At 34.5% G+C, this 15,629-nt stretch overlaps 1 protein-coding gene across 7 annotated transcripts; it reads right to left on the bottom strand.

Moving 5' to 3' along the window:
• Nucleotides 1–2,415: 2,415 nt before the first annotated feature.
• On the bottom strand, nucleotides 2,416–15,609 carry LOC117988062 (uncharacterized). Of its 7 annotated transcripts, XM_069502884.1 has the most exons (29): nucleotides 15,395–15,609; nucleotides 15,046–15,319; nucleotides 14,575–14,705; nucleotides 14,108–14,260; nucleotides 13,497–13,617; nucleotides 9,712–9,987; nucleotides 9,311–9,586; nucleotides 8,884–9,186; nucleotides 8,673–8,777; nucleotides 8,493–8,588; nucleotides 8,065–8,346; nucleotides 7,852–7,956; nucleotides 7,640–7,735; nucleotides 7,239–7,520; nucleotides 7,027–7,131; nucleotides 6,815–6,910; nucleotides 6,414–6,695; nucleotides 6,185–6,304; nucleotides 5,999–6,079; nucleotides 5,611–5,892; nucleotides 5,382–5,501; nucleotides 5,189–5,269; nucleotides 4,800–5,081; nucleotides 4,571–4,690; nucleotides 4,385–4,465; nucleotides 3,997–4,278; nucleotides 3,768–3,887; nucleotides 3,576–3,656; nucleotides 2,416–3,468 (listed from the first exon to the last, which is right to left on the bottom strand). In XM_069502884.1, exons 1-29 carry the CDS (start codon nucleotides 15,399–15,401, stop codon nucleotides 3,150–3,152), a joined length of 4,959 nt encoding a protein of 1,652 aa, XP_069358985.1. In that variant the 5' UTR covers nucleotides 15,402–15,609; the 3' UTR covers nucleotides 2,416–3,149. The 7 variants fall into 7 exon arrangements, with proteins under 7 accessions (XP_069358985.1, XP_069358987.1, XP_069358986.1 ...); XM_069502886.1 differs by lacking the exon at nucleotides 7,640–7,735 and having other exon boundaries at nucleotides 2,417–3,468; XM_069502885.1 differs by lacking the exon at nucleotides 8,493–8,588 and having other exon boundaries at nucleotides 2,417–3,468.
• Between the last annotated feature and the right edge of the window lie 20 nt (nucleotides 15,610–15,629).

Below are 15,629 nucleotides of genomic sequence, written 5' to 3'. Positions count from 1 at the left end.
ATCATGATAAAATTTAATTTTCATTTCTCATGTAGGTTTTCTTATCATCATCATCAACCCATCGCTGGCTCACTATTGAGCACGGGTCTCCAGCTCCTCCTTGGCTATAGCCAAGCCATAACAACAGCTCGCTGCCCAAGTGCGGATTGGCAGACTTCACACACCTTTGAGAACATTATGGACTATGGAGAACACTCAGGCATGCAGGTTTCCTCACGATGTTTTCCTTTACCGTTAAAACAAGTGCTACCTATTTAATTCCTTAAAACGCACATAACTACCAAAATCCGATCCATACATAGCAATCTGAAAAATCGCATGTTCAAATTCTAACCGTTAATTTTCGTACCTACTCTAACACAAGCTTTAGGCAGTTGTCTGACCGCCGACGATTAGCAAACAATCGAATCGAGCTAAAAACTAGAAACAAGTTGGCCAGCAACAAGAAACGAATGTGTAGTTTGGATAGTTTTGTCGTGTTCAATAAGCGAATGGGACGGTAGAGTAATCGCCCGTCCTACATTAATTATTATTAATATCTGCGCGAGTGTTTTGACCGCCAAGCGAGCGTCACTGAGCTAGTTAATTTATAGCTTTTGCCCGCTGCGACGAACTAGTAGAAAGTTCTCGCCGGCAGTGAACAGTCGGCGTTCAACTAGTAATAGTTGCATTAGTTCGGTTAACCGGACTAACAACCGAGCTACTGCCACTAGAGGTAATATATTTATCTTTTATTGACACGGAATCGTACATCGATTGTATAACGCGTAAAATTTAACTCCACACGCGCTATTTTAACCTTTTGTGTTTTTTCATGTCAAAAGTACGACTTTAAAGGTGAACCGTACTTTTGACATGACAGTTGACCCATAGAGTTAAAATGGCGCGCGAGGAGTCATTTTGTACGGACTATACGTTTCTTGAGCGATAAACTAGCGATACCTAGTCGGCGGTGGGACAAGTGCCTTAAGCTTAGAAAGACCGAAGAAAGGGTAAATTATTAGTCAAATACGAAACTCTAGAAGGTAATTATATTCAAAAAGCAGGTGCTTATACAAATTTTTGTAATATGGAATCCAAAGCTTTTCTAACAGTGGGGTCATTAAGGAGTTTGTTTTGAGGCTCTGGTTTGGGGGGCTCGACTTTGGATACCGCTTTCTTGTCATTGAGGATGCTCAGTATTCGTTGTTGCAAGTCCACTTGGGTTTTGGTGGCTGGAGCCGTTGAAGTCAATGGTTCGCCTAGCTCTAGTTTGACTTGCTGTTCTCGACGCTCCTGAGAACGAAAAAAAAAATGAATCGTAACAATTATTTTCTATTCATTCATTTCCTAGTCAGTTGAGGGCTGGGGCTGAAATAAAAACTGCCATATTCCTTCTAAGATAGCTCAACTCCATCTTAAACTGCATCATCACTTAACCACCAGTCCACTGATTCGCTAACTCAGTCTATCACTGAATGATAAAAAAAAAATAGATGATAAAAAAAAAATGATAGTTACCAAGCTCATTTAACATTTATTTTTAATCCATTAAAGGTACTACAAAAATATTTTAATATCACTCAGTGAAGCGGCAATGTAGAACCAACCAACGTTAAATGAGCTTGGTGGCTATCATTCAGTGTTAGACACTGAGGCGAATCAGCCTGCAGGAGAACTTGTATCTGAATAAAAAAAAATGTGTGTTACCTGCAAGTATTCCATGACTTTATCGTACTGAAGCACAGTGAGACTGCGACCGTCGGCCAACTGTCCCAACAGAGCGTACACGGCTTCTCTTCCCGAGGGCCCGCCGCGTTTTACTTCTTGGAAGTTACGAGACATCAGCTGTAGGGCGTCTTCTAGAGGTATGTTACGGTGTTCTGGGGAGATAAGTTATTTTTATTTATTTATCAATGGTCTCATAGTCCCTGCCAGACGCCCTTAAAGTTTGAAAGTTTATGGGTGTCTGATACTAGTGTCTGGCAATGCATGACGTGATTTCTAATACTATTCCCAAGAAAATATAAAAAATTAGACTATACTTTGACGTAAGATTTTTTACACCTTTATTACCTGTTATCTCCCAAAGCCACCATGCTCCAAACTTCATAGTCGCTGATCGTTTCTCCCTGTGTTGGGGACAATACGCAAAGAAACTTTCAGCTTTTATAAAATAGGTAGTTAAGGTGTGGCACGCACCGGTTCTTATTAATTTATTTATTTTTATTTTTCATGTACCAAAATTGTAGTCTTAGTCCAACAATGGAAAGCAACACTTACAATACTTTTAATTTGCGCCACTGTACCCTCTTATCGCGATCGCGATATACCATGGATTTAGAAAAAACTAAAAATTGAAATAAAATTGAAGAACCTAAAAATAAAAAGTTGTAAGCTGAAGTATGCTTAGTCACTGATAATTTCATAAGAACCGACAGAAAATAATCTCATCGGCCTTTAGAATGACATTTCGGCTTTGTAGAGCGTTGTCTCTGTCACTCATACCTATATGACGTTTTGTCGGTCTCAACGACACATCCATACTAATATTATAAATGCGAAAGTGTGTCTGTCTGTCTGTCTGCTAGCTTTTCACGGCTCAACCGTTCAACCGATTTTGACGAAATTTGGCACAGAGATAGCTTACATACTGGGGAAGGACATAATATGCTACTTTTATCCCTGAAAATTTAAGAGTTCCCACAGGATTTTTAAAAACCAAAATCCACGCGTACGAAGTCGCGGGCATCAGCTAGTGCTCTATAAATCTGCTATCTCCTTCTAATTGTCGATGTACATTATTTTCTGCTGCGTACCTACTGTATTGTAACCAAAATCCGCAAATTTTAATAACAATTAATTTAATGGTAACATTTTAGTTCCGATCAAAGGTATAAGTTAAACTATTGATTTTTTAAAAGATTGCTTTAATCATGATAATTTACATGTGCTTAAACTATACTGAGTGATATTCCATTATACATATAACTAATGACCTCAGACCCCTTCACAGCGCTCCGTGCGGGCCGTAGCACGCAGGCTAATTGGCGCCGCGTCGCGTACAGAGCCTCTTTGAAAAAGGACTACGGATGGGTTTGAAACTAATCGGGCTTACTTCGACTAATCACGCGAGGTTAGCCTGGTTATTAGTTACGTATATTTATAATTTACATGGTTGAAGACGATAATATGTTACTGCCTGATGCGACAAGTTGGAGACGATGTGTCACTTCTTTCATGATTTTATCAATATCGACCGATTGTTTGAGTTCAACTTCACATCCAAAGATTTCTCTATAATTTCTTATATAGGAGGTAAAGAGTTCATGTGGGGATATAGCATTATCTAGTTTTTTGGCGATAGTTTTGAATATAGGATTACTACGTTTAATATTATTTTTAGTTTTCAATATGTGGGAATGTTTCAGAAACTCTTTTTTCTGAACATTGAAGTTGACTTTTGGTTTACGTCCACGGCGAATCATCCTGGAAAATAAAAATTCAAAACTTGATTTTTGGTAGCCATTTTTAAAATTAATTACAAGAAAATAGGAAGTTTTAAGATAACTGCTTCTGTATGCAGATAATATTACCCAATTTGTTTGACTCTTTTGGAACTACTTAGGAATATTTCATCAACTTCACATTCAGAGATTTCTCTATTATCAATCATCCTGAAAAAAATACCAAATTATTTATTTCCAAAAGACATTCATCATTGTTTTGTATAGAATAGAAAAAAAGATAAAGTTTTGGTAACTACTACTGTATGCAGTTCGAAATACCTATTTATTTCTACTCTTTCGGAGCTACTACTGCTTGTACTGCTTTGTTCTATTTCATTATCACCAACCGGTTCTACGTCTTGAATTTCACGATCAAAGATTTCTCGATCGGGTATCGTCCTGGAAAAATAATTGTATTTTAAATTATATTTTCAAAAAACGTTAATTTATTTTTAAAGAATTAGAAAATAATTTGTTTGGTAAACTACCAGTACGCAGATCGTATTACCTAACTTCTCCTACTCTTTCGGAGCTGCTTTGTATGACATCACCATCGTCAATCGGTTTTACTTGTTGAACTTCACATCCAAAGATTTCTCTATAATTTCTCATATAGGAGGTAAAGAGTTCAAGTGGCGATATAGCATTATCTAGTTCTTTAGCGATAGTTTTAAATATAGGATTACTACGTTTAATATTATTTTTAGTTTCCAATATGTGAGAATGTTTCAGAAACACTTTTTTCTGAACGTTGAAATCGACTTTTGGTTTACGTCCAAGGCGAATCATCCTGGAAAATAAAAATTCAAATTAGATTTTTGGTAGCCATTTTTAAAATTAATTACCAGGAAATAGGAAGTTTTAAGATAACTGCTTCTGTATGCAGATAATATTACCCAATTTGTTTGACTCTTTTGGAACTACTTAGGAATATTTCATCAACTTCACATTCAGAGATTTCTCTATTATCAATCATCCTGAAAAAATACCAATTAATTTATTTCCAAAAGACATTTCATCATTATTTTGTATAGAATAGAAAAAATATAAAGTTTTGGTAACAACTATGCAGTTCGAATTACCTATTTATTTCTACTCTTTCGGAGCTACTACTACTTGTACTGCTTTGTTCTATTTCATTATCATCAACCGGTTCTACGTCTTGAATTTCACAATCAAAAATTTCTCGATCGGGTATCGTCCTAGAAAAATAATTGTATTTTAAATTATATTTTCAAAAAACGTTCATTTATTTATAAAGAATTGGAAAATAATTTGTTTGGTAAACTGCCACTACGTAGATCGTATTACCTAATTTTTTCTACTCTTTCAGAGCTGCTTTGTATGACATCACCATCGTCAACCGGTTTTACTTGTTGAACTTCACATCCAAAGATTTCTCTATAATTTCTCATATAGGAGGTAAAGAGTTCAAGTGGCGATATAGCATTATCTAGTTTTTTGGCGATAGTTTTGAATATAGGATTACTACGTTTAATATTATTTTTAGTTTTCAATATGTGGGAATGTTTCAGAAACTCTTTTTTCTGAACATTGAAGTTGACTTTTGGTTTACGTCCACGGCGAATCATCCTGGAAAATAAAAATTCAAAACTTGATTTTTGGTAGCCATTTTTAAAATTAATTACAAGAAAATAGGAAGTTTTAAGATAACTGCTTCTGTATGCAGATAATATTACCCAATTTGTTTGACTCTTTTGGAACTACTTAGGAATATTTCATCAACTTCACATTCAGAGATTTCTCTATTATCAATCATCCTGAAAAAAATACCAAATTATTTATTTCCAAAAGACATTTCATCATTGTTTTGTATAGAATAGAAAAAAAGATAAAGTTTTGGTAACTACTACTGTATGCAGTTCGAAATACCTATTTATTTCTACTCTTTCGGAGCTACTACTGCTTGTACTGCTTTGTTCTATTTCATTATCACCAACCGGTTCTACGTCTTGAATTTCACGATCAAAGATTTCTCGATCGGGTATCGTCCTGGAAAAATAATTGTATTTTAAATTATATTTTCAAAAAACGTTAATTTATTTTTAAAGAATTAGAAAATAATTTGTTTGGTAAACTACCAGTACGCAGATCGTATTACCTAACTTCTCCTACTCTTTCGGAGCTGCTTTGTATGACATCACCATCGTCAATCGGTTTTACTTGTTGAACTTCACATCCAAAGATTTCTCTATAATTTCTCATATAGGAGGTAAAGAGTTCAAGTGGCGATATAGCATTATCTAGTTCTTTAGCGATAGTTTTAAATATAGGATTACTACGTTTAATATTATTTTTAGTTTCCAATATGTGAGAATGTTTCAGAAACACTTTTTTCTGAACGTTGAAATCGACTTTTGGTTTACGTCCAAGGCGAATCATCCTGGAAAATAAAAATTCAAATTAGATTTTTGGTAGCCATTTTTAAAATTAATTACCAGGAAATAGGAAGTTTTAAGATAACTGCTTCTGTATGCAGATAATATTACCCAATTTGTTTGACTCTTTTGGAACTACTTAGGAATATTTCATCAACTTCACATTCAGAGATTTCTCTATTATCAATCATCCTGAAAAAATACCAATTAATTTATTTCCAAAAGACATTTCATCATTATTTTGTATAGAATAGAAAAAATATAAAGTTTTGGTAACAACTATGCAGTTCGAATTACCTATTTATTTCTACTCTTTCGGAGCTACTACTACTTGTACTGCTTTGTTCTATTTCATTATCATCAACCGGTTCTACGTCTTGAATTTCACAATCAAAAATTTCTCGATCGGGTATCGTCCTAGAAAAATAATTGTATTTTAAATTATATTTTCAAAAAACGTTCATTTATTTATAAAGAATTGGAAAATAATTTGTTTGGTAAACTGCCACTACGTAGATCGTATTACCTAATTTTTTCTACTCTTTCAGAGCTGCTTTGTATGACATCACCATCGTCAACCGGTTTTACTTGTTGAACTTCACATCCAAAGATTTCTCTATACTTTCTCTTATAGGTTGCAAAGAGTGTAGGTGGGGACAGAGCATTATCAAGTTCTTTAGCGATAGTTTTAAATATAGGATTACTAAGTGTAATTTTATTATTATTTTTGAATATATGGAAATGTTTCAGAAATACTTTTTTTTGAATATTGAAGTCGACTTTTGGTTTACGTCCACGGCGTTCCATCCTGGAAAATAAAAATTGAAACTAAGTAGGTTTTCAGCAGCTATTTATAATTAGTTTGTAAAAAATAACTAGAACATAAGAAGTTTTGAGATTACTGCTTCTGTATGCAAACAGTATTACCTAATTTGTTTTACTCTGTTGGAGCTACTTTGGATTATTTCATCAACATCAACCGGTTCAACTTCAATTTCAGAGATTTCTCTATTCTCAATCGTCCTGAAAAAAATAATCAAATAATTTATTTCCAATAGACATTTCATCATTATTTTGTATAGAATCAGAAAAAGATAAAGTTTTGGTAACTACCACTGTACACAGTTCGTATTACTTACTTATTTTTTTCTACTCTTTCGGAGCTGCTTTGTACTATTTCATTATCAGCAACTGGTTCTACATCTAGAATATCACGATCAAAGATTTCTCTATCAGAAATCTTCCTAGAAATATAATTGTATTTAAATTATATTTAAAAAAAAAATATTTATTAAAAAAAAATTAGAAAAAAGAGTTTTATGGTAAACTGCCACTACGTAGATCGTATTACCTAATTTTTTCAACTCTTTCAGAGCTGCTTTGTATGACATCACCATCGTCAACCGGTTTTACTTGTTGAACTTCACATCCAAAGATTTCTCTATACTTTCTCTTATAGGTTGCAAAGAGTGTAGGTGGGGACAGAGCATTATCTAGTTCTTTAGCGATAGTTTTAAATATAGGATTACTAAGTGTAATTTTATTTTTATTTTTGAATATGTGGAAATGTTTCAGAAATACTTTTTTTTGAATATTGAAGTCGACTTTTGGTTTACGTCCACGGCGTTCCATCCTGGAAAATAAAAATTGAAACTAAGTAGGTTTTCAGCAGCCATTTATAATTAGTTTGTAAAAAATAACAAGAAAATAAGAAGTTTTGAGATTACTGCTTGTGTATGCAAACAGTATTACCTAATTTGTTTTACTCTGTTGGAGCTACTTTGGATTATTTCATCAACATCAACCGGTACAACTTCAATTTCAGAGATTTCTCTATTATCAATCGTTCTGAAAAAATAATCAAATAATTTATTTCCAATAGACATTTCATCATTATTTTGTATAGAATCAGAAAAAGATAAAAGTTTTGGTAACTACCACTGTACACAGTTCGTATTACTTACTTATTTTTTTCTACTCTTTCGAAACTGCTTTGTACTATTTCATTATCAGCAACCGGTTCTACGTCTTGAATATCACGATCAAAGATTTCTCTATCAGAAATCTTCCTAGAAATATAATTGTATTTAAATTATATTTAAAAAAAAGTTTATTTTTTTTAAAAAATTAGGAAAAAGGAGTTGTATGGTAAACTGCCACTACGTAGATCGTATTACCTAATTTTTTCTACTCTTTCAGAGCTGCTTTGTATGACATCACCATCGTCAACCGGTTTTACTTGTTTAACTTCACATCCAAAGATTTCTCTATACTTTCTCTTATAGGTTGCAAAGAGTGCAGGTGGGGACAGAACGTAATCTAGTTCTTTAGCGATAGTTTGAAATATAGGATTACTAAGTGTAATTTTATTTTTATTTTTGAATATGTGGAAATGTTTCAGAAATACTTTTTTTTGAATATCAAAGTCGACTTTTGGTTTACGTCCACGGCGTTCCATCCTGGGAAATAAAAATTGAAATTAAGCAGGTTTTCGGCAGCCATTTATAAATTTGGAGCATTGTAGACTATGAGCATTACAAGCCATTGTAGGGAATTACAAGAAAATAAGAAAGAGATAAATGCTTAGGTACGCAGTTAGTATTACCCAATTTGTTTTACTCTTTGGGAGCTACTTTGGATTATTTCATCAACATCAACCGGTGCAACATCATATTCAGAGACTTCTCTATTAGCAATCGTCCTGAAAAAAGAAATCAGTTAATTTATTTTCAAAAGACATTAAATAATTCTGTATAGAATCAGAAGATTACTCAGATCGTATTACCTAATTTCTTCTACTCTTTCGGAGCTGCTTTGTATGACATCATCATCGTGAACAGGTTTTACGTGTTGAACTTCACATCCAAAGATTTCTCTATCAGGGACTGTGCTGAAATAAATATTTTATTTTAATTCTATTTCGAAAGATGTTTAATTATGTGCTTTGTAAAGAGTTAGAGATAAAAGTTACTACCACTGTACAAAATTCGTATTACCTAGTTTTTGTTACACTTGATGCGACACCTTGGAGACGATGCGTAACTTCTTTCATGATTTTATCAATATCAAACGGTTGTTTGTGCTTAACTTCACATCCAAAGATTTCCTTATAATTTCTAGTATAGGATGAAAAGAGTGCAAATGGGGACATAGCCTGATCTAATTCATCAGAGATAGTTTTAAATATAGGATTACTCTGTTTAATACCATTTTTATTTTTTAGAATGTGTCGATATTTCTGAAACATTTTCTTTTGAACATTGAAGTCAACTTTTGGTTTACGTCCGGGACGATTCATCCTGAAAAAGATTTCATAGTGATAGATATTAAATTATATTTATTAAAGACATATTTAATTATTTTGTATAAAATTAGAAGAAAATGAAAAGTTCTAAAACTACCACTGTATATAGATCGTATTACCCGTTTTCTTCTCTTTCGGTGTTTTGGTTGGTTTTATCAACATCAACCGGTTCTTCATGCTCAACTTCAGATCCAAAAAATTCCTTATAATTTTTCATATAGGATAAAAAGAGTGCAGCTGGGGACATAGCAAGATCTAATTCTTTAGAGATAGTTTTAAATATAGGATTACTCTGTTTAATATCATTTTTATTTTTTAGAATGTGTCGATATTTCTGAAACATTTTCTTTTGAACATTGAAGTCAACTTTTGGTTTACGTCCGGGACGATTCATCCTGAAAAAAGATTTCATAGTGATAGATATTAAATTATATTTATTAAAGACATATTTAATTATTTTGTATAAAATTAGAAGAAAATGAAAAGTTCTAAAACTACCACTGTATATAGATCGTATTACCCGTTTTCTTCTCTTTCGGTGTTTTGGTTGGTTTCATCAACATCAACCGGTTCTTCATGCTCAACTTCAGATCCAAAAAAATCCTTATAATTTTTCATATAGGATAAAAAGAGTGCAGCTGGGGACATAGCAAGATCTAATTCTTTACAGATAGTTTTAAATATAGGATTACTCTGTTTAATATCATTTTTATTTTTTAGAATGTGTAGATATTTCAGAAACACTTTCTTTTGAACATTGAAGTCGACTTTTGGTTTGCGTCCGGGACGATTCATCCTGAAAAAATAAATGATTTTCAAATTTGGTATTTATCTATTTATGTTAGAATAAATTAAGTTAAGAAAACTTCATGTTTGGTAAGTGCTAATTTGATATTTAAAATAGAGTTTCTAAATCTACTCTACCCTGAAATTCAAATCGTCACTTATGAGACAGTTGTTTTATTTTATTTTATTCGGAAAACCAACAGCTTAAATTGATCTTAATAATCTTAAAATTGGGTAACTAGGAGCTAATAATAGGGTTTTACATTTCAGTCAGACAACAGGAACTATATCGTTAAATTAATTAATTAACATTATGCTGGTTAGTCTTGGCTTTATTTATTACTAGCTGATGCCCGCGACTTCTGTGGGAACTCTTCAATTTTCCGGGATAAAAAGCCTTGTCCTTCCCCGGGATGCAAGCTATCTCTGTACCAAATTTCGTCAAAATTGGTTGAACGGTTGAGCCGTGAAAAGCTAGCAGACAGACAGACAGACAGACACACTTTCGCATTTATAATATTAGTATGGATGTAGGAAAATATTTTAAAAAGAATAAATCTTATTTAGTTGTTTTTGTCAGATCGTATTTTTACACCTTGCAAGGAAATTCAGGACCCAAAAAACATTACATAAATAACTATTTAGTTTTGAGGCATTTAGTTTATACGGAGTACCAAAAGTAGTGCATACCAGGAAATAAACTGAAACATCTTACATACCTTGTTAGATTTACTAATTAAGTAGAGGCAAATCCAGAAGCAATATTCAAATTCAATTTCACAACAGTTGTCAACATGGGTTGACAACTTTCACTTAATAAGTTGAAAAACAGTGCTGATCGGATACATAAAAGTAACTTACTTTTATGTTAACATAAAAGTAACTTACATAAAATAAAAGCACTATTTAGTGATTGTTAACTGAGCATTGATGCTTATGGACGAAGAGCCAGCGCGTACCAGACATTCGTTATTTAATAAAAGCTGAAAGTTTGCATCATGGTTGCTTTGGGAGATAACAGGTAATAAAGGTGTTAAAAATCTTACTTCAAAGTATAAAGTAATTTTTTTTAAATTTTCTTCGAAATAGTCTCTCTTACTTCGCACTAGAATGCGAGCGAAGAACTAAATGATACCATTAAATCATGGCATGATAAAATGATTTTAAAAAATTTACTGTCCCCGCGCGCATTTAGTTTGACCTACATGTTTTTATACTCATAATAAAAAAATTGTTACCGTAAAATGGACAACTTCTATGCGTGACTGGGAAAACGTGCCACTAAATTTGTAGTTAGTAGTTTGTAGTTGACATAGTTCGAAAAACCAAAGCGCAGCGTTGACGAACCCGCCCACAAGGTGGACAGATGACATCAATTTTTATCACACAAAAACAATCGTACTGATTCTGATGGCAACTAAATTTTAGAGTATTCGTATCTTTTTCTGTAATAAGAAGAGGACTGACAAACTTAATTTTATCTAAAACTGTCAAACTTCGTAACTTTAGGTGCATTAGTCGTGAGCATAGAGTTCAAACTTGTAGAGTAGCAATAAAATTTAGTTTTTTAATTTAAAATTCATTTTCCGTCCTGTTTTAGCAATATTAAAAAGAAAAGATGCAGTTACTCTAAATTTAGCATAGAGAAAGACATCAGAACCGACGCCAGTCTATCTACCTTGCGGCAATCCATGAAGTATCGTAAGCGTCAGTGATCTATTCTCCTGGTTCAGCGGCATCACGAGTATGGCGTACAAGCAGCCTCGGGAAGCGATGTTGCCCAGCACTTTGCCGATGGGGACGTCCTCCATCGGGAACAGCAAATCCACGACTATACCCAATCTTTTGAGACGACCTTCTATATACTCTGCATACTCCCTGGAAGACGATTTTTTGTTCTGTGACAAGCTAAACCTGCGATCACACCTAACGATCAGAATTAAGCCACACGATGCGTTGCGTTTGCCGTGCGGCTCCTGAGCGGTGCCGCTTCGTCATCCTACATAGAAATCGCTGTTCCATGCCACACGATGCGTTACGACGTCGTTCGACGCCGCACCGCACACGCAACGACGAGGCGGGGAGGAGTGGTGCGGTGCAACGCCATACTTTTTGCCAGAGCGGCAACGCAGTGCCCGTGTGGCACCCAATACTCAAATCCACAGCGGTGCGGCGCCGCAACGCACAAGAAAAGTATCGTGTGGCCTCAGACTAAGTCGGCACTTGTCCGACCACCGACGATTAGCGACAAACGAGCTAAAAACTAAACGAGTTGGTGAGCAACCAGAAGCGTGTGTAGTTGGGATAATTTTGCCGCTTGACTATGAGCGAGTGAGAATTTGATAGGCGATTATCATATCGGTCGCCAAAACATCCATATAATTCCTGCGCAAACGGAAAATACCTGAGCGAGTTTTCTTTGATAGCAGTGGTGAGAGAGTTTTCGTCGACAGTGTGCACAGTCAGAAATCAACTATTTATATATTCATTGAATCATACGTCGATTATACATTTCTTGAACGAGAAAATGGTCGATAGCTAGTCGCTTCGTCGACGGCGGTGGGACAAGTGTATATGATGGATGCAGGCTAACTTGTAAGGGGTATGACTGTTTCATTAAATCCATATCCCCTTTTCTGTTGGTTGGGCCTCTTGGTGTATGACTTTGACATACATTAGCAATTAGTACTCTAGGAGTCTAGGACCAACATAACCTAGGTGGGATAACCTACTTATTGTTCTAACACTTAAAAGCTACTAGCTTAAAAAGTTAACTGTAATAATACTGGTGACGAGTAACTATTGGTAATCCGTTGAAAACTATAAATAAAGGAAACACAGTTAAATATTATACTTTGTTCAAATATGTTTCATATGCTTTTTGGGTCCTTACAAATTTTTTTTAATTGAAAACATAATTAATGTGACAATAGAAAAAGAGACAGTGTACTAATTCTGTCTGATCTGATGTACACAATCTCCTGAAAGGTCTATTGCTATCCCTTTCATAATACTCACTGCAGAAAAAGATAGCACTAGATTTCAACTTGTCAATTTTAGTTTATTTTAGAAATTGACAAACATGTCTAAATCTAAGGCACACTGCAGGCTGTTCCACAGGTAACATTTTAAAAGGGATATCAATCATTTTGACCTGTCAATTTAGTTTAGAGATTGTATACAACTGAAAGTCTAAATATTTTTAATTTTGTGTCTGAATATAAGCAACATTAAATATTTGTAACTCATGCAAAAATTATAAACCTTTAGTCATAATTTTAATATAATTGAAACCAATTTTGAAATTTTGGAATTTAGAGTTTGGGTCATAAACCTTGGATAACCATCTTCATCGACTTTTATTAAAACAGAGACCTATTGTGGTGTAGAAAAAGACAAGATTGGTCTCTAAAGATGCAGTCAAAATTAAGGCTATTATGTATTTTAGGTGCATCAGGTTTGCTCATCCAAGGTCTAACAACTCCAACTCAATACACAAAATAATCAAAAATAACTCACGTGAGTTGTTTAGAGACTACAATAATTTCGCAGTCATTCTTCTCAGGCACCGGCAAAGCTCGAGGGTATTCTGGTTGAGTAAACCGATCAAAGCCTCTTTTCTCAGGCCAGTCATTATTACCTGAAATAAATGAAAGTGCTCAAAACATATCTGTTGTGTCCTATACAAGGCATTCTGAACCAGTAGTAGATGCATTGGACAATTCAGAAATGTTTTTAAAAGTTAAATTGAATAAAAAATATTTGTATTTTATACATAAGTTCAAAGATCAGATTTTGCAGTATGGGCATTTGAAACTTATAGAAATAAACTAGAATAATTTTTTTTTTAAATTAAAACAATTTGATGATATTTAGATAAATTCAGATACTTTGACAATTATTTGCTTAAAATGTTTAATAATAAAGTAGTTTAACTCTAGTAGCACTTGTAAGAATAAGACTTCACTGGTGTAAGAATGATTAAAATCGGTGTTTAGTCTCTAAAGCACCACAAAGAAACAAACAGACTGATGAACACATAACCACTCCTTTGTGTTGAGCAGTGGGGTAAAAGAGGATCCACTCCATTTTGCAACATGGGGCCATTGACAGGTTATTGTAGTTTGTACCTCTAACTGGAGAACGATCTCTGAAGCCTCCAGGAGCAGCCCCCCTGCCCCTGCCTCGTCCGCGGCCCCGGCCCCGTGGGCCCCCGCGCTGTCCCTCTCGCATGTTATAGTCCCGCCCTGTTTCATACTCGTCACCATACTCATCGCCATAACCTGAAATTTTTTTGTTTACTTTTTATTTCTCCCAGACTACACCATGATGTAGGTAATATTTTTATTTTATTGAACAGGCAGATCGAACAGGTTGAGACCTATAAAAATTGGCACTGGGGTCCATTCTCTTGTACACAGTCTCTAATCTAGACTAAAATGAGATGTCTAATCATTCATGGGGAAAAGGATGGCACTAGATTTAGACCTATTAATTTAGTTTAGATTAGAGATTGTGTACAAGAGAATCGACCCCAGTATAGGATTTAGATAGGGCCAGCAAAAAAGAACCATATATGTACAGGCTAAAGACTTACTCTGGTCTCCAACATAATTGCCATAGCTGTCATAAGGTTCTTCGGCAACTTCGTCCCCACCAGGAATGTTATCACTGAGTGCTACAGCTGGTGGTATGTCAGAATGGACTGTCACCACTTCTGTCTCTCGCCTTAAAAAGATGTGTAAACTTAAGTAAACAGATTCTTTAGAAATACAGCTGAAAAGTAAATTTACAGTGTATCTATTAGCAGATTTTGTGATCAGTCCAATGACTAACCACAAGATCAGCCAATAGTTAGGCCAAAAAAAATAATTAACTTTTGCCTGCGAAATGTTGTTGGTTTTTTGTCTTTTTCCTGGATATAAAACATCATAATATGTAACCTCCAGGATACAAGCTATCTCAGTGTTAAATTTCGTCAAGATCAGCGGTACAGCAGTGGAAAGGTAACAAAAATAAATAGACACACTTTGAGCTATTATGTTGTGACTTTAGTAGGTATGCTTACTTCGCTCCACTGACATTAGCAGGTCTCACGGTAATTTTCTTCCCTTGAAACGTACTGCCATTGGCCTTAGCAATAGCTTCATTCGCACTCGACTCCTGATTGAACTGCACGAAGCCGAAAACCCTGTTCACTAGTATGCCATCGATTTGACCGTATTCTATGAAATGATTGTAAACATCGTCCACCGTTGTGTCGTCAGTTAGGCCGCCGACGTATATTCTAAGATGGGCCGTAGCCCGATCTTTCATGGCCTGCTTATCGAGAGTTAATTTGTCTAAAACAAAAAGTGTTTAACAATAATATTATGCAAACAACTCGAAGTTTAATAGAAATTCCAGTTCTCACTTACCAGCCATGATTGACTACTTTACTGTTTGCACTTAAATAATATCTTTGTAAATAAAATAGGTACTTTTATTAATTAAAACAATCAAGAGCACAGAACGGAATTAGACTTTTTTTGATGCCTGAAAAATACAGCAAATTATTATCAAAATCAACACGCTTCACGCTTGCGGCTTGACCACAGACACTATACAGATACAGATTACGCAGATTACCTACAGACACCTCAGAAAAATGAC

The sequence above is a fragment of the Maniola hyperantus genome, chromosome 14 (genome assembly GCF_902806685.2).
Source record: "Maniola hyperantus chromosome 14, iAphHyp1.2, whole genome shotgun sequence".
NCBI classification, from domain to species: domain Eukaryota; kingdom Metazoa; phylum Arthropoda; class Insecta; order Lepidoptera; family Nymphalidae; genus Maniola; species Maniola hyperantus.
Note: the sequence above shows the minus strand (reverse complement) of the source record. Positions and strands in the feature narration are given on the sequence as shown.

What these genes read in the sequence shown, in the direction of transcription:
- LOC117988062 (XM_069502884.1), bottom strand. An exon ending in CAATTATGTTGGAGACCAGA is followed by an intron (nt 14,261 to 14,574) that starts GTAAGTCTTTAG and finishes AAAAAATTTCAG; the next exon opens with GTTATGGCGATGAGTATGGT. An exon ending in GAAAGAGTAGAAATAAATAG is followed by an intron (nt 3,657 to 3,767) that starts GTATTTCGAACT and finishes TATTTTTTTCAG; the next exon opens with GATGATTGATAATAGAGAAA.